Source organism: Canis lupus, chromosome 4, assembly GCF_048164855.1.
Source record: "Canis lupus baileyi chromosome 4, mCanLup2.hap1, whole genome shotgun sequence".
Lineage (NCBI taxonomy): Eukaryota > Metazoa > Chordata > Mammalia > Carnivora > Canidae > Canis > Canis lupus.
The window spans coordinates 74,087,679-74,108,312 of NC_132841.1; the positions used below are offsets into that span (position 1 = coordinate 74,087,679).

General features: G+C 47.0%; 2 protein-coding genes across 15 annotated transcripts in view; one reads left to right on the top strand and one right to left on the bottom strand.

The window, feature by feature from the left end:
* AGXT2 (alanine--glyoxylate aminotransferase 2) overlaps positions 1 to 15,449 on the top strand; it is a 35,539-nt gene extending 20,090 nt beyond the window's left edge. For both annotated transcript variants that reach the window (XM_072824931.1, XM_072824932.1), the window contains exons 10-14: positions 2,885 to 3,017; positions 5,248 to 5,339; positions 6,877 to 7,026; positions 11,401 to 11,499; positions 15,309 to 15,449. In XM_072824931.1, coding sequence (XP_072681032.1) covers positions 2,885 to 3,017; positions 5,248 to 5,339; positions 6,877 to 7,026; positions 11,401 to 11,499; positions 15,309 to 15,416 — 582 coding nt within the window. In that variant the 3' untranslated portion in view covers positions 15,417 to 15,449. The remainder of the gene's footprint in view (positions 1 to 2,884; positions 3,018 to 5,247; positions 5,340 to 6,876; positions 7,027 to 11,400; positions 11,500 to 15,308) is intronic.
* Positions 15,450 to 15,585: 136 nt separating this feature from the next.
* The window catches only part of DNAJC21 (DnaJ heat shock protein family (Hsp40) member C21), a 44,097-nt gene continuing 39,048 nt past the window's right edge, over positions 15,586 to 20,634 (bottom strand). For 10 of the 13 annotated variants that reach the window (XR_012030275.1, XR_012030274.1, XR_012030271.1 and 7 more), the window contains 2 exons: positions 19,020 to 19,137; positions 15,586 to 15,875 (listed from right to left, as the gene is read on the bottom strand). The gene's annotated coding sequence lies outside the window, so the exon portion shown is untranslated. The remainder of the gene's footprint in view (positions 15,876 to 19,019; positions 19,138 to 20,634) is intronic. The other 3 variants (XR_012030277.1, XR_012030272.1, XR_012030269.1) reach the window with 1 other exon arrangement.

Below are 20,634 nucleotides of genomic sequence, written 5' to 3' on the forward strand. Positions count from 1 at the left end.
TGCTAGTTGACTGGTTGGTTGGTGGATTAGTTGGTCCATTTAATAACCAAAAGAACCTAAACATCCAAGTTGGAGTCTATCAAATGAATGGCTAGCAGGCACAGATGATGCTGTCATCACCCAAGATAGCTTTTTAAGTATGGAGATCGTGTCAGAGGCAGTTCAAAAACCACATAGCAAATTTCATCTCGTAACCAAGTTTTCATCCTAATTTTGCCAAAATAGTATTAACGAGGCTGGCAGCATTCATCTTATCTTAATAAAAAAAACTTGTTTGGAAAAGATATTAAAAAGAAAAAAAAATGCATGGGGCGCCTAGATGGCTCCATTGGTTAAACGTCTGACTCTTGATTTCAGCTCAGGTCACCATCTCAGCATCATGAGATCGAGTCCCAGCTCAGGCTTTGCACTGGGTGTGGAGCCTCCTTAAGATTCTCTCTCCCTTTCCCTTTGTCCCTCCTCCCTTACAAAATAAGGAAAAAAAATGTGGACACTAAGAAAGAAGAGGGCCACCATTGCAGATATTTAAAAACTAGTTCCAAAAAAATTCTAAAATAGCTTGAACTGGGATCCCTGGGTGGCTCAGCGGTTTGGCACCTGCCTTTGGCCCAGGGCATGATCCTGGGGACCCGGGATCGAATCCCACGTCGGGCTCCTGGTGCATGGAGCCTGCTTCTCCCTCTGCCTATGTCTCTGCCTCTCTCTGTGTGTGTGACTATCATAAATAAATAAAAATTTTTTAAAATTTTTTTAAAAAGCTTGAACTAAGGCAGCATTGGTGGAATAAGTATATGGTACCTCCAAAGGGATACTCTAAAGGGAATGAAATTCATTGGCTCTGTGTCTTTTTTAAAGGCATCAATTTAATCATAACCACACCTCATATTAGAGCATATCAAAGACAGTAGTCTTTTGTCTACTGAGAATAGCAATAGAGGTCAAAGGACCAGAGGATGGTTTCCAGGACCAGAGACGTGCTCCCGGCTCATTTTGGGGTGACCGGTCATGATTCTACTAACAAGAGTTAGACCCACCAGGAAGAGGTGGGGAGCCTGTGAAGATGTTTCATACCTGTTTCAGTCCTGCTGTCTTTGCCTGAATATTTTTCCTCAGCTAAACATTCCCTATAGTGGACTTTAGGCTGTCTCCTCTGCAAAAATGTTTTTTGCGATCTCCTCATGTGCAGCCAGGTCTCTGTTATCCCCAGCTGGCCTGGCTAGTCCTCAGAGTGCTGCACGTGTAAGCAAGGGCCAGCCCAGCCTCCCTTCCCCAACCTGTCGCTACAAGTTTAGGGACTGCAAGCCAATCAAAGTTAACTGTTATTAAGAAAAGAAAGGAAGAGAAAAGAAAAGAAAAGAAAAAAAAGAAAAGGAAAGAAAAAAGAAAATTCTGTTGGTTTACAATTTGTTAAAGAATCAACTTTAACCTTTGGAATCAGCACACAGTGAAGCTGCCACAGACTAATGAGAGGGCAAATAGATTAAATTTTAAAAATATATGACCTTCAGAATTTTTTTTTTTGACCTTCAGAATTTTCTAAGATAGGTGGTTTTCTCACAGTTTTGGTCTAAGAATTATTTGTTTACTTTAAAGAAAGAGCAAGTGAGTGCAGAAGGGGAGGAGGAGAGGAATAGGGAGAGAAAATCCTCAAGCCAACTCCCTGCTGAGCACAGAGCCCCATTCAGGGCTCAATCCCAGGACCCTGAGATCACGACTCCAGCCAAAACCAGGAGTCAGCTTGCCAACCGACTGAGCCACCCAGGTACCCTGGTTTTATCACTTTCAAGGACATAATTAGAAACTACCTAACATAGGGTGATCTTAAGAAGGATTGTCCTAATGACCAAGTGAAGATAAGAACTGCTAGATCTGTAAGGTGCATGTAATAACAATTCTATAAGGTATGTCCCATTGTTATTATTTCAAGGGAACTTTACCAGAAAGGCTCTGGCAGAAATTTGCAGGGAATGTCTATGTGGCTTTATTCAGTTAGGCACTTCTGCTACTTCTGTATTCATTCTACGTACTAAGTACTGACTTTTATCAGGCACTCTGCCAGGTGTTGTGGAGAAAGAGAGGAATAAGATACAGCCCCTGTCATCAGATACATACAGTGGTGACAGTAGTCCAAGGTGAGAAGTTCAGATGACAGCATGCCTAGGTGCCTTGAGGGGGAGCTCTACGAGGGCTCAGGAAAATCTTAGAACAAGTGATGATGAGGCTATGCTTTGAAGGACAAGAGGAGTTAATGAGATAAAGAATCAGGGAGAGGGTCTTCTAGAAAGAGGGAAAAAAGCATGCACAAATAAACCAAAGTTAACTTGGTCCAATCCTAATTTAACTGGTTTAACTGGGTCATCTTCATAGTTCTCGAACCTGAAAGTCCAAGATTCTCAGGAAAGAAAGGAGATCACAGGGAAGAGAATGACGAGCCTATGTGGACCACGTGGCAACCATACCAGCCCCAATCCACTCACTATAACTCCTGCTTCATCCAGCAGGGCAGAGGTGGTTTCTTCCCTGCTGCCTTACACACTGGAGATCCTATTAAGCATTGCTAACCAGAATGTTCCTTTACACATGCACTATTTACATGACTTTCATAGCAGTCCTGTGATGTACCACTAGTACTGTTTCTACTTAACAGAGTTAACAGGTTCAGAGGACTTCAGAAATATACCCCAAATCCCATAAAGTTAGTAGCACATGCTTTCTGGTAACTAAAAGCTCAGACACAGATTAAGGGCCATGTCCATGGTCATATAAAGATGGTGATGATGATGGCTGGCAATGATGATATTGAAGAGGAAAAGAAGTGATCAGAGTCAGAAAAGCCAGCATTTCTTGAAAGGTTTCCAATGATTTTGGATTTGTGTTCCATCAGGTGCAGACAGGATTTGGAAGGCTAGGCTCTCACTTCTGGGGCTTCCAAACCCATGGCATCCTCCCAGACATTGTCACCATGGCTAAAGGGATTGGGAATGGCTTTCCCATGGCAGCAGTTGTGACAACTCCAGGTAGGGCCTACGGGCAGGTTGCATTTGTTTCTGGGCCTCCCGCATCAGTGATGGTAGAAAACAGATGTTTGGGAACTTGTGTGGGTTGAAGACAGTGCTGGGAACTATACATGCATTTCCTAAGCAATAATGAAAAGAAACAGTCTGCCATATGGTAGAAGAGATGGAAGAAAGCCAGCCCTTTCTGCTCTTGCTGTAGGGAGACTAATTCTCCCACCCCCACAATGAAATGCAGGGTTCTCACACTCCAACAAGGTATAGGAAATCGTGCCACAAAAACAAAACCCACACAAGAGATCCTTTTTAACCAACCTGAAGCTAAGTGTGAAATTTCCAGGGAATCCTATTCTGAAGGAGACTCTTATTTGGTCTTACTGTTCTAATATGTTATAAACTCAAGGCTCAGAGTGACAGTTTTCTGCTTCCATCTCATCAACAAAACAACTGAATAAATATATCTCACTTAGCCAGAATATTCTACAAAATGAACATAAGACCAAACCCTATTTTAAATTTTAGTGAGGTTTTATGGAAAATTATTTTTATGAACCATTTATCGTTAAAAGTCTTTAAATTATTTTGCTCTTCCCACCAATAGTAAGCACACTTCCGAGGTACTAAAGGATAATTAAGTGTTCTGATAGTTCAGTATTTTTATTGAATGAATAAAGTAATACAGAGTCCAAGCTCCTTCTGCTTGCCTCATGACAGGTCAATAATTTGAGAGGCGAGATGTTGGGGCAAGGAAAGCCAACAAACCAAGGAGATGCGGGACAATTGTCCTAAAGAATCATCTCTCCTGGGCAGGAAGTCCAAACTCCTTGTTTGTTAGCAAAAGGGAGAAGCACAAGGGAGTTGGCTGCAAAGGTGACCAATGTCTATGGACCCCTGAGAAAGGTCTCATAGCTTCTTTGTCTTTGGTCATGGTCGCTCTTTGCCTATGGGAATCTGGTCATGTCCTTCCAATAAATCTTAAACATAGCATGAGCATTTCTGTCTGTACTTCCTTATCTCCTTAAGTGATGCAGGTTTCGGGTTAAAAAAAAAAAAACAAGTCTTTGCAAATCTCTGCTGTAAGCAAAATTCCTTCAAAGATTAACATGCCTACATACAGGGCAAAGCAGATGTTTCCAAGCTATAGGTCACAGCAACAAGAGAAAATGAAGCAATTTGGAGTCAGACATGCTAAGCTTCTACCTGTTACAGGTACTAAAATGTGGATGCAGAAAGTGAAATATTATGAACCAAATATATGCTCACCCTGAAAAAAATCCAGAAATTATGTTACTAAATCCTTCATGCAATCTTTTTTTAAGTATCTCCTTCTTAGTCCCAAGAGTATAATACAGAAAAAAAGGTTAACTAATGAAGGTCCATGTAAATTCCCGTAAATCAAATGTTAAGGTACTTTTCAATTCACAAAATTGGAAGATTGTGTTATTATACTTCTCATTGAGTAAGTAATTTTTCCATATCCACTGGCTGAATAGATGAGTCAGCTAGGGCTACCATAACAAGACACCACACGCTGGGAGGCTTAAGCAGCAAATATTTATTTTTTTCATAGTTCTCGAACCTCGAAGTCTCAAACCTGGTCAAGGTGCCAGCAAAATTAGTTTCTTGTGAGATATCTCTTGCAGATGGCCAACTTCTTGGTGTCCTTCTATGTCCTTTTCCCCAGACAGAAAGAGAGAGCTCTGATGTCTCTTTTTCTTCTTAGGATGATACCAGTCCTATAAGGGCCCCATCCTTGAGACTTCATTTAACCCTAATTACTCCCCTAAAGGTCTCATCTCCAAATCTGTTCACATTCAGGAATAGGGCTTCGACATCTAAAGGAGGGTCACAGGGTGGGGAGACACACATGTAATTCCATCCCTAACATCCACTATCGGACAACCTGGGTGGCTCAGCGGTTTAGTGCCACCTTCAGCCCAGGGCCTGATCCTAGAGACTCGGGATTGAATCCCACGTCGGGCTCCCTGCATGGAGCCTGCTTCTCCCTCTGCCTGTGTCTCTGCCTCCCTCTCTCTTTCTCTGTGTCTCTCATGAATAAATAAATAAAATCTTTAAAAAAAAAATCCACTGCCTGGTGAATGAAGAATGGATTGGCTATGATGCCATGAAATATATTATTAATACAAGACAAAAGTAAATATAATTGGAATGGTGTGAGAGGAGATGACAGGAATGTCTCACTCTTTATCCACCTTTTATTTTCTCTCCCTAGAGATTGCCAACTCTCTGGCTAAATCCGTTCTTCACTTCAACACCTTTGGAGGGAACCCCATAGCCTGTGCCATTGGGTCAGCGGTTCTTGAGGTATGTTCTGGCAGCCACGTTAACATCCCTCATTTCACAAAATTACTTCAAAACCACACACATGTTATCCAGCCTCTGTCAATTACATTATTAAAGTGAAGAGGTAATACCAGTCCACAAATTTAAGTCAGATTTCCAGTCATTATTGTGCCCCTTCACCCATTTTAAGATCTACTCTGGGTGCTTGAAGTATTATGTATAATAAATATATATTTTATATAATAGAATAATATATAATAAAGTTCATATGCAAGGGAAATATAAGAAGAAGCCGCTAGCTGGTAGCACTGAAATTTCTTTTTTATTTGAGTGGTATGTGATGGATAGTCACCAACTGTTGTCTTGAATTCAGGTTAATTTTCACCCTGTCCTTGACAGTCTTCCTTCCTTTTGTTGCACAGTCATAAAGAGAATCTGAGTTCAGTGGGACCAATGAGGGAATTCAGCTGTTGCTCAGCCCCACTTGCTGAATTTTCCTGGTGTGTCCTCTGTGAAATGTCCTTGCTAATGTGCATAATAGCATTTGCTTAAGTAAGTAATATAGGGTATCCCTAGAAGAATGCCCAAGAAACAACTCACTGTGGTCATCTGTGGGGAGGAAAACTCGGCAGCTGGGGGACGAGGATCAGCGAGGATCCTTCTACTGTACACACTTTCATATATTCTGATTTTTGGATGAGGCACGTGATTCACCTACTCAAAAAATGTTAAGTATCTTTAAATAAAAATAAGTAAAAGCTTCCCTTGTTACTTAAAAAGTATGATAAATATGATAAAATAGCAATATGAAAAGCACAGGTAGGAATGTGTCATTTACTTCATTTTGTTGACATTGCCATTATGTCACCTCAACCACATAGAGAGGACTTAGGAGAATGAATAGGTCTTAAGTCATGAAGTCATGCAATTATTATCAGCTAAATATAAATGTAGTATATTGTGCGTAGTCAGTCAAGAATCACAAGTCTCTACCATGAGTGGAAGTAGGTGAAAATTTTTTTGTATCCTCAGGGCCCTGGCCCTGGGCCCACACAGGGCTTCGCTCAGCTCGTTAGGTCGAGGCCCTGTGGTGGGACACTCGGCCAACGACAGTCTGTGTCTGGCTGGGGGCTGCTAAACTTAGGTCAGTAAGGTCCCAGTAGGGCCATAATCTACGACAGGTCTTTGTTCAGGACATTTGTCTTCTTCACCGCTGTATCCTACTTTTCAGCAAAGCCTTGGCAATAATGAACCTCAGGATTATGGCATCTGTGTTACAGGCTGCATTGAGACATGCCTTTCATTCTTTCCTAAATTTTTAACCATCCCTGAAGATCAGGAGGGTCTGGAGAAAGTATCCCCTATACCAAGACTCTTTTTCTCCTTACAGCAAATCTTCTTGTAGTGCAGGGCATAATCACATCAGACTTTGGTTTCCATTTGTCTGGTCAAGTTTCTGTAAAAAAAGGCCATACACATTTACCTCTGTGTTTCTCAGTCAATATTAGAACTTTTTTTTTTTTTTAATGCAAGGCCATTTGAGACTTTCTCTAAACAGGTGATTAAAGAAGAAAATCTACAGGAAAACAGTCAAGAAGTTGGCACCTACATGCTACAGAAGTTTGCGGAGCTGCGGGATGAATTTGAGATTGTCGGAGATGTGCGAGGCAAAGGCCTCATGATAGGAATAGAAATGGTGAAAGATAAGGTAGGTTCGGATATGCCGTGCTCTCTGTGACTTCCTGGGGACAGCAAGAGTTAAAGTGGAAAGCATGAGCCACAAGGTCACTTCATACATTCTCAGGGAGAGAGCACACAAGGCCAGCGAGGCTCAGCAAAGCCCATCCGAGGTACACGGGGAGTGCAAAACGCCAGCAGGTCATCAAGAGTTTTAGAGGAGGGAGGGAGGGCGTTTGGAACAGGGAGCTGATACTTTTCCTGCCGCTCTAGGCAAAGAACATTGGTGATGACTAAATATTTAGAATTAGACATATGGGGAAGGGAGGAAGTTATTTGGGGAGCGGCAGGTGGCCCAGAGAGCTTGGGGAAGTAAGGAAGAAGGCCAGGAGAGAGTTGTGATCATGGTTTGGGATGAGGACGTTAGGATCTACAGGATTTTGTGTTTGTCTGTTTGTGAATATTTTTCAGTCTCCCAAGTAACTAGGCAGGGTGTGACTTTCGGATGACATTTCCCACCGTGACTCACACTCAATATGACAACAATTGGACTTAGCATTTTCCCCCAAACCAGTTATTCCTTTAAGTTCACTGTTTCTGTTTCTCACCCTCCACTGTTCTCCCAGTTACCCAGTGTCCAGATGAGAAAATAACCTTCTATCTCTTATTTCTAGTGCCAAATCCTGCTGATCCTTTCTTTGCCTCTGCAACCCATGTCCCTCCCCTCTGTAAAAGCAAAGCCCAGACCTGCTGAGGGGAGTCATAGGGGGAGAATCTTGGCACCAGAGCGAAGAGTCAAACTAACTCCTTCCCCTTAGCTCTTGCCCAGCTTTCTCCTAAGTGGCTTCTTACAGCATCCTACTTTTGGAAAGTTGATGCTCAATAATTTTAGGACTCAGACCAGACCATGGGTATAAGACTCTTCCATTGATGCCACACAGCAGAGCCAATACAAAACTGGAATGTTTAAGATTTTAAAGCTAAGGGGGGGAAAAAAAAGCTAAGGGGAGACAATAGCAAAATAAGAGTAACATGAGACTAGGCCCTCTGGCTCACAGGCCACAGCATACTTCTCTTCAGCTTGTGGCCAAGGCAAGGGCTGTTATAAGGCTCAGAAGATTCCATCCTAGTCCCCAGCCCAGGAGCTCCCCCCAAGGATATCTACACTCCCAAGTCCAGACTCCACAGAGAAGGGAGGGGTTCCTCTCTTTCCCACTGGTCCAGCTTCTCCGTGCTCAGAGACACACGAATGTTCATCAGGACTTCATCTGTCATGGTAAAACACCAGCATCCTCCCACATGGCCATTGGTACAGTACAAGCTAAATTATGGTACATCCATCCCACGGTGGCATAATTATATGTTTGAGGGGAAAGATGTGCAAATTGTATTATAGGAAAAATAAAACAGGCTATCAAATAGTGTCTATTGATTGAGCTCTGCCATTGGGGAGTGTTAAGCATGGGCTCTGAAGGCACACCACCCAGATTTTCACCCCAGCTCATCCATTCCTTAGTTCCATCTAATGTCCACTCAATGTGGTTCACTTCCCTACCTCCAATGCCACTCAAACTTTTCCCCAACCGTGGACCGCGGTACTCTCCTGTCTATATCTACCTGAGGCAATCCTAGCCTTTTTCCAGATCCAACTATTCACCACGCCTCCTTCCTAAAGCTTACCTTTGTTTTTCCCTTGGACAAGGGCTCCAGGACTCAGAGAATCCCTCCAGCACCCACTGCCTAAAAAGCTCCTTCGAAAAGATCTTTCAAACTCTGTATTTGTTGGTTCAGTTTTCATGCACAAATAGCTTACTTTCCTAAATAAGTTATACACTTTTGAGGCCAGGAATCAGGCAGATGGTAAGTACTTCAAAAGTGTTTGTTGACTGAGTTCAGGTCCCTGCAACCCTTCAGACCATGTTCAAATAATTACAACACCTCAGAACTTTACTATAACACTGTCCACCATAACCCAAAATTGAAATTCCCCTTTGCTGTTGGTGAGGACATAAATTGGTACAGCCCTTTAGACAGCAATTTGTCTGTATCTTTCAACATTTTAAATGTATGCACTTTGACCTAGCAATTCCACTTCTAGACATATGTCCTAAACAAATACTCATAGAAGTTTGAAAGATATAGATGAGCAGGAATGTTTGTGACATTGTTTAGAGTCATAAAAAAATTAGAAACAACATAAACATCCAGCAATAGATGATTAAACAAATTATCAACAAACAATGAAATGCTGGGTAACCTTGAAGAAGACGAGGTACAAATACAATGACATAGAAACATGTCCATGATATATTGTAAATTGTTAAAAGCAAATTGGAGAACATTATAAAGTATGATTTATTTTTTAAATATGCATATAGACGTATTTGCACACATAGAAAAAGTGTCTGGTTCACATGAAATTATTAATGGGAGGTAATCCTAGGCTTAAGATTGGAGGAGAAGAAACTTTCCCATTTCCCTTTATGCACCTCTATTTCAGTTTAAGGCTTTTTTCTCAATAACCATGGGTGGGTTACTTTTATAATTATTTAAATGCAGATTTACAAAAAAAAAAAAAAGGTAAACATGAAGCAACATTACACACCCACCAAGAGGTTCGGTTACAAACATGCCTACTTGATTATCTAGCAGCTGGGACATAGGCTTGAGCACAGAGCCTGGGCAGCTGTCCTGGGGCTGTGTCTCAGAGTTTCCGGCACTGCTTTTCTCTGTGGAACGCATACAAAATGTTCAGTTAGTCACAGCAGTTGAGGACAGGGGATGATCAAATGGACAAGGGAGCAGGGAGGGTGCTGGCCCAGTCCAAAGTGAGGCCAAAGTCCACCTGTCCAGACCCTAACTATCCAGCAAGGCCCCACCAACCCAACCTCCCCTAGAGAAACCCTTCCAGGGGGTGCTGAGTGCCCTCTGACCTCTCACTATTCCCACACTACATTTGACCACTTTATGGTTCTCACAGCTACCTCCACTATTTTGTCATATTTTAGTCTTCCCTTTTTACTAGATGAGAACCTCAGAGGCAAGCAGGAATGTGTGATGACATCTTAGGATCAGTGAGAAGATCCTGGTCTTGTCCCCTATCCCAGGTCCTCATTACCTGGCAGTCTGAAAGTCTGAATATTATTTTCTTTATCTCAAGGCTTTAGGACAGACAAAAATGCAAACATCTCTGGGAGGCCCAGTCTTACGCTGTGCTGGGACATTGAGACCTAAGCAGGAATGAAGGGGCATGAGGTGGAGTGCAGACTAGGGGGTGCAAGGGATGGATATTGAAGCCTAGAGGGAAGGTGGGTAGAAGCCCTGAGAAGAACAAAGCTGGGACCCCCTGGAGGGAGCCCTCCTGCACCTCATAAGGATGACAGGAGCCCGGATCATGCCTTATGCATGTGAAACCAGAGAGCCAGACCCACACTGATGCTCACCACAGCCATGCCACAAAAGAGAAACTCATGGTGGTGACAGCGATGAGTACTCAAGACAAGTTCACACCAGTAATTCCCACGCAAGCATCTGCCAGGCATTTCACAAATCCAGATGCCTTGGCCTGCCCCAAGTCTTCTCATTCCATACACTGAGCCTGAGCCCCAAATGTCTGTAGTTTGAAAAGGCTTCCAGGTCATGCAGACACACAGTCAGACGTGAAGTGACTAAGTCAGAGGGAGGCGTTGGTACTCAGGCTCAGACGACAGGAGACGCACAGAATAGGCGCCAGCCCCCAGCCCAGGGCCACCAAAGGGGTACTGACACCTCTGGACCCCAGGGAGAGACCAACTTCAGATGCCTGATAATTGAAACAGCCTCTGGCCCCCCAAAGTGCTTACTTTTCCCAACCTTGGAGGATTAAGTCTTGGGGGAGAAAGAGCAGATTCCACAAGTCAGGGAGATGAGTTCAGCCGGCGCCACCCCAGCTGCCCAGGCCATGCAGTGTAACTTAAGAGCCATTGTGTAACTTAAGAGCCATTTCCTGGACTTTGATATGAGCCCTCTACGTGAGCAAAACAAAGTGAACAGTTGAGAATTACCACACCAATAAAGCCAGCTCCACATTTGGCGAGGGAAGAACCAAGTCCCAGGATTGCCCTTAGCAGAGCCAAGATTCACCGGCTATCTGCATTCCACTTCATTTTTTCTTTTGGAATTTGGGATGAACTGGGATAAAAAACAAGTATTTTTAATAACACCACCTCCCCCCAAAAAATTCCATCCAGTAATTCACAGCTTTATTTTTCTAATAGCTATACTCAATTACAGTGAGGAGAGAGAGATTGAGAGGGAGAGAGGGAAGAGTGTTGGTTGTTTGAGTTGCCCCCCCCCCCCTCTCTTGGAAATAACATCCTTAACAAGTCAAGCCTGAATAGGAAATATGTATTAAATGTATTTGCAGATGAGCCGCCAGCCTCTTCCCCGGGAAGAAGTCAATGAAATCCACGACAACTGCAAACGCATGGGGCTTCTAATTGGCAAAGGTGGCATTTTTGCTCAGGTAAGAGAAAGGCCGGCCCTTTCCTATCCCTTTAGGTGGGCGTCTCCCTGTTGTCCCTTCTGGTCTCTTCCTCCAGGCCTGATGCTCAGGTTTCTAGAGGAGGGTGCAGTGAGGCCCGCGGGCCACTAGAGGGCGCCGTGTTCGAGTGGTTGAGTTCCCGCCGCTCTCGGGGACCGTCTAACAAGGCACCAGGAGGGACGTACAAACCACAACCACGGGACTCGCGGTGCGGGTCACGGCAGAGTCATCACAGTCTCGCAATGACTAGTTTGCCGCACGTATGAATTAACTCAACCTCAGGCTCTGACTTTGGGGACTCTAAACCTGCTGGGACATAGAGGCCACTGCGGCCAGGAGCGACCCAAGAGTGCTGGCGGGTCCTGGTGACCCTGCAGGACAGGCGGGAGCCCACCCTGGCTGGGTCCCCGGTGGGAACTCAGAATCAGCCGCTCCCAGTGCCCTTCACCCTCAGGCTGGGAGACGCAGAGTCCAGCTTCCCCTGCTCCTTCCTGGGAAAGCCACAGACAAGCCCCAGGCAGGGGTGGCCCTGGGGTGGCCCTGGGGTGGCCCTGGCGTGGCCCTGCCCTGTTGGGCGGGCGCTGCTCCTAAAGCCCTCGCCCAAACCTCTCACATCAGCAGGACCCTCACCCTGAAGCGGGGATAGCTGAGATTTCGGGTGTCTTCTGCTCCTCCCCTTTGTCATCTCTCTTTCCCGATGTCATTCTTCCGCTTTCCCTGCTCCATCCCTGCCCCACACTCCAGTGGCGCCAACACTCGCCTCCTACCTGTCAGGGAGCGCGGAAGCTCTCAGGTGAGATCTCTGTGTGAACTCCGGTGTCCCCACTCCACTTCTTCCTTTTCTGAAGATTCAGGGACTGAAGTGTCTCTCCTATTCAGATGTAGATCCTCTCCCTGTCCTCTTGACCCCGACCCTCTCTACTTCTGTTCAAGGGGACACCACTTGTATCTGTAACTCTTCCCTGTTAAGCGACAGGCTAACCCAAACCGCCTCCAACAAAACCAGATGAACACTTCTGCTGGGACATTCGCTGCGAGTTCTTTCTAGTCCCCGTCACAGTTATTTTTCTATATGAATTAATGACTAAAAATCCTGTAACTGGGCAGCCCCGGGGGGCTCGTGGGTTAGCGCCGCCTGCAGCCCAGGGCCTGACCCTGGAGACCCGGGATCGAGTCCCACGTCGGGCTCCCTGCATGGAGCCTGCTTCTCCCTCTGCCTGTGTCTCTGCCCCCCCCCCCCCCGTGTCTCATGAGTAAATATACAAAATCTTAAAAAAAAAAAAAAATCCCTTAACTTACAAACACCCGAACACTTGTTTACTTGCTTAGTTATTTCTTAGTTATCTGGGAAGCCCGTCAGCACTAAGCAACAGTTGCTATGCTGGATGCTAAAGTCACAGTGAGGGGGATCCCTGGGTGGCTCAGCGGGTTACTGCCTGCCTTCGGCCCTGGGCGTGCTCCTGGGGTGCCGGGATCGAGTCCCGCATCGGGGGGGGGCTCCTTGCACGGAGCCTGGCCTCTCTAATAAATAAATAAAATCTTTAAATATATGTATGAAAAATAAAGTCACAGTGATAAATAAGACCCCGACCCTCCTCCCGTCTCCGAGCTGGTCTCCGAGCTGGCAGGCAAGAAAGACACATCAACAGCAATGACAATGCAATGCAGGAGCTCACGGAGGGCTGTAAAGAAGGACTATCCCAGGAGGAGGAAAGAGCCTCCTGGCCGGGCTGAGCCTTACACAGCGAGATAAACGCTCAAAGCTCGTGCAGGAGCGCGGCGGGGTGCAAAGAGCTCCAAGCACCCTCGCGGCCGAAGCAGAGGCTGGCGGCGGGCAGGGTTCTGGCGGGACCTTAATGCTCGCCGGGCGCGGTGGGGACCCTCGGCAGGGGCGCCCCCCGTCGGAGAGGACTATTATTATGCTAATCTTCCAGACGAAGGACAAAAGGCACCGATCACAGCTGGTCGGCCGAGGCACCAGGACCTGGTTTCTGGGTCCGTCCCCCGCGCGGCCAGGATAAAGCTGAGGCCTCGGGCCTGGGGGCAGGGAACGTGGGCGCCCGGGAAGGGGTGCGGACGGCGCGGGCCCAACCCAGCCGCGTGCAGGGGCGCGGACGCCGGGGCGGCAGGCGCGCGGGGCGGGGCGGGGCGGGGCGGGAGGGCCGAGGGGAGGCCCCGGCCGCCGTCCTCCTTGGTTCCGGGGCGACGGCAGGCCCCGTCGGAGGCGGGTCGACGCCCGCTGCTGCAGCCCGAGGTGGCCCCGAGGGAAGAGCCGGGCCAGGTCCCGTGCGCCGTCGGGGGCCGCGGGGGCGCCTCCCGGGAAGGGGGTCTCCGCGGGGACCGCAGCGACAGCCCGACGCGCACCGGGCGTTTCCGGGCGGAGGGGGTGCGAGGGCCGGGGGGCGCCGCGGGGAGGGTCAGCAAGGCCCGGGGACACCGGCGACGGGGGGGGGCTCAAGCGCCCCAGGGCGCCCCTGCCCCGAGGGGAGCGTGGAAATAAGCCCGCGGGCGCGGCGCGGAGCGGCTGGGGCGGCTGCGGGACGGGCACCCACGGCGCCGGAGTCCGTCGGGGCAAAGGGGCCCAGAGCGTTGGAGGGGCGGGGCGCGGAGCAGCCGGAGGGGGCGCCACGCGGGCTCCAGGGCCCAGGGCTCCGCGCGCCGCTCACCTCCAGGCGGGCACGTGGGGCCGGGCGCGCGAGCGCACGAGTTTCTCGAAAGATCTTGGCGGACGGCTCCTGAGCAGCGGGAGGCGAGGCCGTCCTGACCCGGGGAGAGGCTGGGAGCCGCGGCGGCGGGCTGAGGCCCCCCCACCCCGCCCCGGACGGACGCGGGCCGAGGCCCCGCAGAAGACCGAGAGCCGGAAACGCGGGCGTGGGCGAGCCCCCACCCGGGGCCCCCAGCTCGTCCCGCGGGCCGCGGTGGGGGGGCAGCCTCGGCGGGGACCGGCCCGGGACCTGCGCGCACGGACGTGGGGGCGCGGGAAGCGCGGGAGGAGGGCCGGGGGCGCGCGGGGGGGAGGGTCGGGGGCGCGCGGGGGAGGGTCGGGGGCGCGCGGGGAGGAGGGCCGGGGGCGCGCGCGGGGAGGGGAGGGTCGGGGGCGCGCGCGGGGAGGGGAGGGTCGGGGGCGCGCGCGGGGAGGGTCGGGGACGCGCGCGGGGAGGGCCGGGGAGGGCCGGGGACGCGCGCGGGGAGGAGGGGAGGGCCGGGGGCGCGCGCGGGGCGGAGGGCCGGGGGCGCGCGTCGTGCCACCATCATCCGGGCGCTGCCGGCGGGCGGGAAAGGGAGGAGGGCCCGGTGGGGCCGAGCCCCCAGGCCAATGCGGGGTGGAGGAGACGGACGATTTGGCGCAAAGGGCAGGCGCGGTGGGCATCGGCCTCGGGCTGCTCCTGGCAGAGGAGGGTCGCAGCGCGGCCGCGGGGGGACTGGGTGCAGAGGGCAGAGGAGGGTTCTGGAAACTGAGAAGCTAGAGGGTGGTAGGTGCCTGGCGAACGCGGAGGCTGCCCTGGGCGCCCAGAGGGGTGCGGGAGGGAGACCTCCGTGAAGGTAGGGGGAGGACCAGGAGGTGCGCGGGCCCGGAAAGGAAGGCGGGCAGAGCCAGGTGCTACCAGAATGGTTAGGAGATGGGGGTGCGCGGCCTGCGTACAGCATCGGGGAGGGAGGAGACCAACCCAGGGGGGACGTGAAAGACATGTCAGAAAAATAAGGTTTTAGATTCTTGGCTTAGTGCACTTTCTCAAAGTTGTATTTGATTCTACGATGACCCGTTGTTGTATTTTCCTTTGTCTCCTCAGACGTTCCGCATCGCGCCCTCGATGTGCATCACTAAACCAGATGTTAAGTTTGCAGTGGAAGTATTTCGGTCTGCCTTAATCCAACACAGGGACAGAAGAGCTAAATAAATTGTTTAAAAATAAAAAAACATAAGCTTCATACCATACGCTTCAACTTATGTTCAAGGGTTAATTTAAGGAATTCGATTATATAATTGGTATGAGTTGTAGAGGACACGGTCGACTGCCCACCAGTCAGATGGGTTCCCAGACCCCCATTATCTTAAGAAACCCATCCTTCAGAAAAAGACCTTTATTCCTAGCTCAGAGAATAAATCCTAATTATTCTAGGTTACTTATGGTGATTTAATTCCCCGTCAGCCATTGGTTTGTGCATGACATGTGACATATTTTGGGACAACGAATCCTGAAGGAAAATATTTTCATGGAGGTGCCTTCAGGTGAAGGTTTCTTTGTCCTTCATTCTTTATCGCCAGAAGACATGTCTTCTTATACCGATCATCATGGGCCATGCTCAAATCATGCTGGCCATTTTGGGGCCGTGTAGACAAAGCTTCTTTGCTGGGGCTGGAAGGTAGAAGGAAATTGAGTCCTTAGTAATGTCAATGAGCCTCTGACTTAACCAATCCTAGATTCTCATCTTGGAGCTTTTGATAAGATAATAAGTTCTGTGTATTGCACAGCCTTTTTGATTTAAGCTTATTATCTATTACTGTAGCTATAAGCATCCTAAGAAATGATGCAGAAAATACCCCAGGTAGGTAACTGTCCTCTTCTTTTTTTTTTTTTTTTTAAGATTTTATTTATTTATTTCAGAGAGAGAGTAAGCAAGAGAGTGAGAGAGAGTGCAAGCAGGGGAAAGAGCCAAGGGAGAAGCAGACTCCCCACTGAGCAGGGTACTTATGCAAGGCTCAATCCCAAGACCCGGGGACCCTGATCTGAGCTAAAGGCAGCGCTGAACTGACCGAACCACCCAGGTGCCCCTTGTCCTCTACTTTTTTAACTCCCTTAAAATGTCTATCAGAGCCTACTTCTCAAATTCTACTTTCATCACCCTACCCTGAACTAAATCCTCATTACTCCTATCGCAATAGTCTCCAAGATCAGAATTTTCCAACCTTTAGTCATTAAAATGCACATTCCTAGTGGTTTTTTCCCATATGTGTGTACCACTTGTCTTAGAACTGACTTAATATTTTTTTCCTTAACTTGTTTTATTTAGATTTATTTGATAGTAACCTTTCTATAATAATAATAAATGGGAAAGCAGTACTTCTTGTTCTACTGGAAAGTAATCGTTCAAACAGAACAAACACAGAGCAATGTGATTCAGTTCTAGCAAGACACAATTGCTGGCACATGTTCCCAGTCTGAGGCTTGTTCCTTCTTTGTTCAAAAGGGAGATTAGAGAGTATATGAAGGGTGTCAAAAACTACCAGCAAACATACCCTCTTCTTAACACAAACAGAACAGGAGCCACAGAATTAAAAGGGAAAAACAACTTTCTCAGCATGCAGTTAGATGTTTATTTGAGCTGTGTCCAGTTCGATGCCATGTTCTAGTGGCCTACCCCCTGAGGTGTCTGTTCCACTAACACATCCTACACCTCACTGCCAAATTTGTCTCCCGTGGGCATTGACTTACACATGCCATTCCCTTGCACAAAACCTTCCAGTTGCTCCACATGGCACCCTGGATAAGATCAAAACCCCTTTAATAAGGAGCTCAATGCTTCCATGCTTACACATGTCATTCCCTTGCATAAGACCTTTGAGTTGCTCTGCATTGTGCCCTGGATAAGATCAAAACCCTTTTAACAAAGAGCTCAATGCTTTCCAGTATCCAATTTCCAAACAGAGCAAACACTTGAGAAATGCTCTGTTTTGATAAGTGGAAAGATCACTGAATTGAGAGCCAAATGATCTGAGTTCTAAACTCAGCTTTCCACCACTTATTTGCTCTAGATGACCTTGGATGAGCCTCCTAACAGATTTTTAAAACTCGTTTTGGTCCCAGACTGATTGATACATGCTCTTCCGACCTCCTGAGTTGTGTTGGGAATCAAGTAAGCTAATGATCATAAGAGCACTTGAACTATGCAAATAGAAATTCTTCCCTTCAAGCTACGTTTCTCTTCTTCCCTCTACTACAGAATCTCCAAAGAGCAGATTTTGTGCTTTTACTTCTTTGGCTCCTGTCCATGTCTCAACAACTAGGATCTCACTCTTGCCTTTCATTCCTTGGAAACTGCCTTCTCAAAAGGCTATCAGTGACTTCCTTATGGCCAACACTTAATGTTTCCTTTGAATGTGCTTTCTTTCTCTCTTTCTTTTAAATGTATATATTTATTTGAGAGAGGGAGAGCACAAGCAGGGAGAATGGCAGAGAGAGAGGGAGAAGCAGATTCCTCACTGAGCAGGGATCCTGACTTGGGGCTCAATCCCAGAACCCTGGGACCATGACCTGAGCTAAAGGCAGACGCTTAACTGAGCCACCCACATGCCCCTGGACGTTTTTTCTAAACAACTGCTCCCTCTTGAATATGATTTCCTTGGCTTCTGCAATGTGGTCCTTCTGTCTCAGATGGCTCCTTCTCAGGCTCTTTCCCGGCAGCTCCTCAACTATAAGGCTCTGTCTTGGGCCATCTCTTCTTCCAGGCTATACTCCCTCCTCTAAATAACTTCATTTGCTTCAGGAATTTCACCTGTCCTGACTATACTGATGTCTTCCAAATATTCACCTTTAGTCTCAACCTTCTTTCTGAGCCCCAACCCCAAAAGTCTAGCTGTCTGGACACCTTCATTTGGATGTCACAAGAACACTCAAAATTCAGCATAGTTGACATAAAACACACTGAATATCTCTCCTCCAATGAACCCCTTCTGGATTAATGATACTTTTTTATCTCAGTCTCACAATTTAGGGCATCATTTTCCTCTAAGTTATCTTTTTGCTCTTCATATGACTAAGTCTCATGAATACATTCTCCAACATAGTTTTTCCAGTAAGTCCATTTATACCAAAACGGCCTTAATTTTTTTTTAAGATTTTATTTATTTATTCATGAGAGACACAAAGAGAGGCAGAGACAGGCAGCGGAAGAAGCAGGCTCCATTCAGGGAGCCTGATGTGAGACTCAGTCCCTGAACTGGGATCACTAAGCCAAAGGCAGACACTCAACCACTGAGCCAGCCAGGCATCCCCCAAAACTGTCTTAATAGGGTCATCAGCATCTCTTCTAAACTATTTAAACTACCTCCTAACTGGTATTCTGGGCTCCTTCCCAATCCATTCTCAACACTGATACCAGAGTCACTTACCTAAACAGTAAATATGGTCACACCTTTCATCTCCTGTCGCCTCTGAGGATTCCCTTTGTCCATGGAACAAAATTCAAACTTCCAACTATTATGACATTCAAGGGCCTTCACAATTAGTCCCCAAACCACTTTTTTGACCTTTACTCTTTTTTTTAAGACTTTATTTATTTATTCATGAGAGACACACAGAGAGGCAGAGATATAGGCAGAGGGAAAAGCAGGCTCCATGCAGGGAGCCCAATGTGGGACTTGATCCGGAGACTACAGGATCACACCCTTAGCTAAAGGCAGACACTCAACCACTGAGCCACCCAGGCATCCCTTGAGCTTTACTCTTGCTGTTCTTTTCATGCCAAGCACGTCAGTTCTTTGATCCTATAGTTCACTCTACCTGGAACATTCTTCCTCTCTTCTTTGTGGAAATCACAGGGTCAGGGAGATTGGACAGAGAAGCCAAGAGTTACTTCTTTGTTCTTCTTCAAAGTCTTCCCATTTTCAATGTTCCTTTTCTTTAAAAATAAAGCAAAAGGAAAGAATGTTGAAAATAAAGTTTATTGAGGTGCCTGAGTGGCTCAGTTGGTTAAGCATCTGTCTTTGGCTCTGGTCATGATCCTGTGTCAGTCTCACTGCTCAGCAGGGAGTCTCCTTCTCCCTCTTCCTCTACCTCTTCCCCAGCTTGTGTGCTCTTTCTCTCTCTCTCAAATAAATAAATAAATTCTTTAAAAAACAAGAAAAGAAAGTTTATGATAACCATTTAGGAATTTAACAAAATATGAAGAGGAAACAATAAAACACAAATTTTAAGCTGAACAAAAACAAAAGCAAAACGAAATGTTTCCATGCTCCAGCTCAAGTTCTTGCCAATGCCAGAACACCCTCTCCTAGGAGAAATAGGCTAATGGGATTTCGTTGTTCAGATAAATTCGTAGAGCATATTCCTGTGGCTTCCTGAATCCTACAGGAGGTGTATGCCTACCGGCGTACTGTTACCCTCACACCTTCAGGGGTCACTCTAGAGTAAAAGCCAGCAATGGAACTCCACTGGGTAGCCAGGTCCTGGGCCTCATTTCCTGACTGATGGTTGCATGGCTCTGAGCGCCTATTGATCAGGAGAAACTGCTCCTCTTTCTTGAAGAGAATTTGGGGATTTAAGGTGCAGAAGCCATCAGAAAAAGCATGGAGCAGAAAGGGCAAAAACTATGGCCTTTGAGCCTGGATGGTCATTCATTTCTTTCACGAGTTTATAAACATGATGGATTCCTACTGCTTTCCATTTGGAGCCGTGGGCAGGAGCTTCGCACCCCCATTTCCCCCCTTCCATTTTCTGCTCTACCCACAGGAGGTGGGAGGTAAGCCAGCTTACATAAGGCAAGGAGCCCACATTCTTGCCAAGCTCTTTTTTATTTCCTTTCTTGTTAAAATGGTCCAAAGTGAAGATAACGAACACTCAGCTCAAGTAAACTTTTTTCCACACAAGGAACATATTGACAGTCAATCATGTGATTAGAATATAACAGTAAAATGTTGGCAGCTGTTTAAAAATTCTTGCAGTACCAATCCACTCAGGAGGGAGTAATTAAAAAAAAAAGACCCCATCATATCAAGCTTTGGTTATGCCATTAATAATGATTATAAAGCGATGTAAAATAACACTTATAAAGAGAAAAACAGTAACAAACTATGCTCTTATTTGTGTTATGAAACTCTATTTTCTGTATCATTGTAGTTTTTGACTTTCCGCTAATTCCAAGGTAATCTCTAAACTATGGAGGACTTCATTCTTCCACCTTTTAAATCTCGCTTAAATCTTACATTTCTTGTAAAGAACAATGGAAGAATAATAGAAAAACATCAAAACATTTGCCATTTTGTCATCAGAATGCCAATGCCAGAGCATCTTCGTCATCATCAGGAGCAAAGGTTGAAGGCTGCTGGGTGCTGCATCAACCGATTGCTCTGGGGTCATTAAAGCTGAAGGCTCACTTCCAACTGGTCACAAGCAGTAA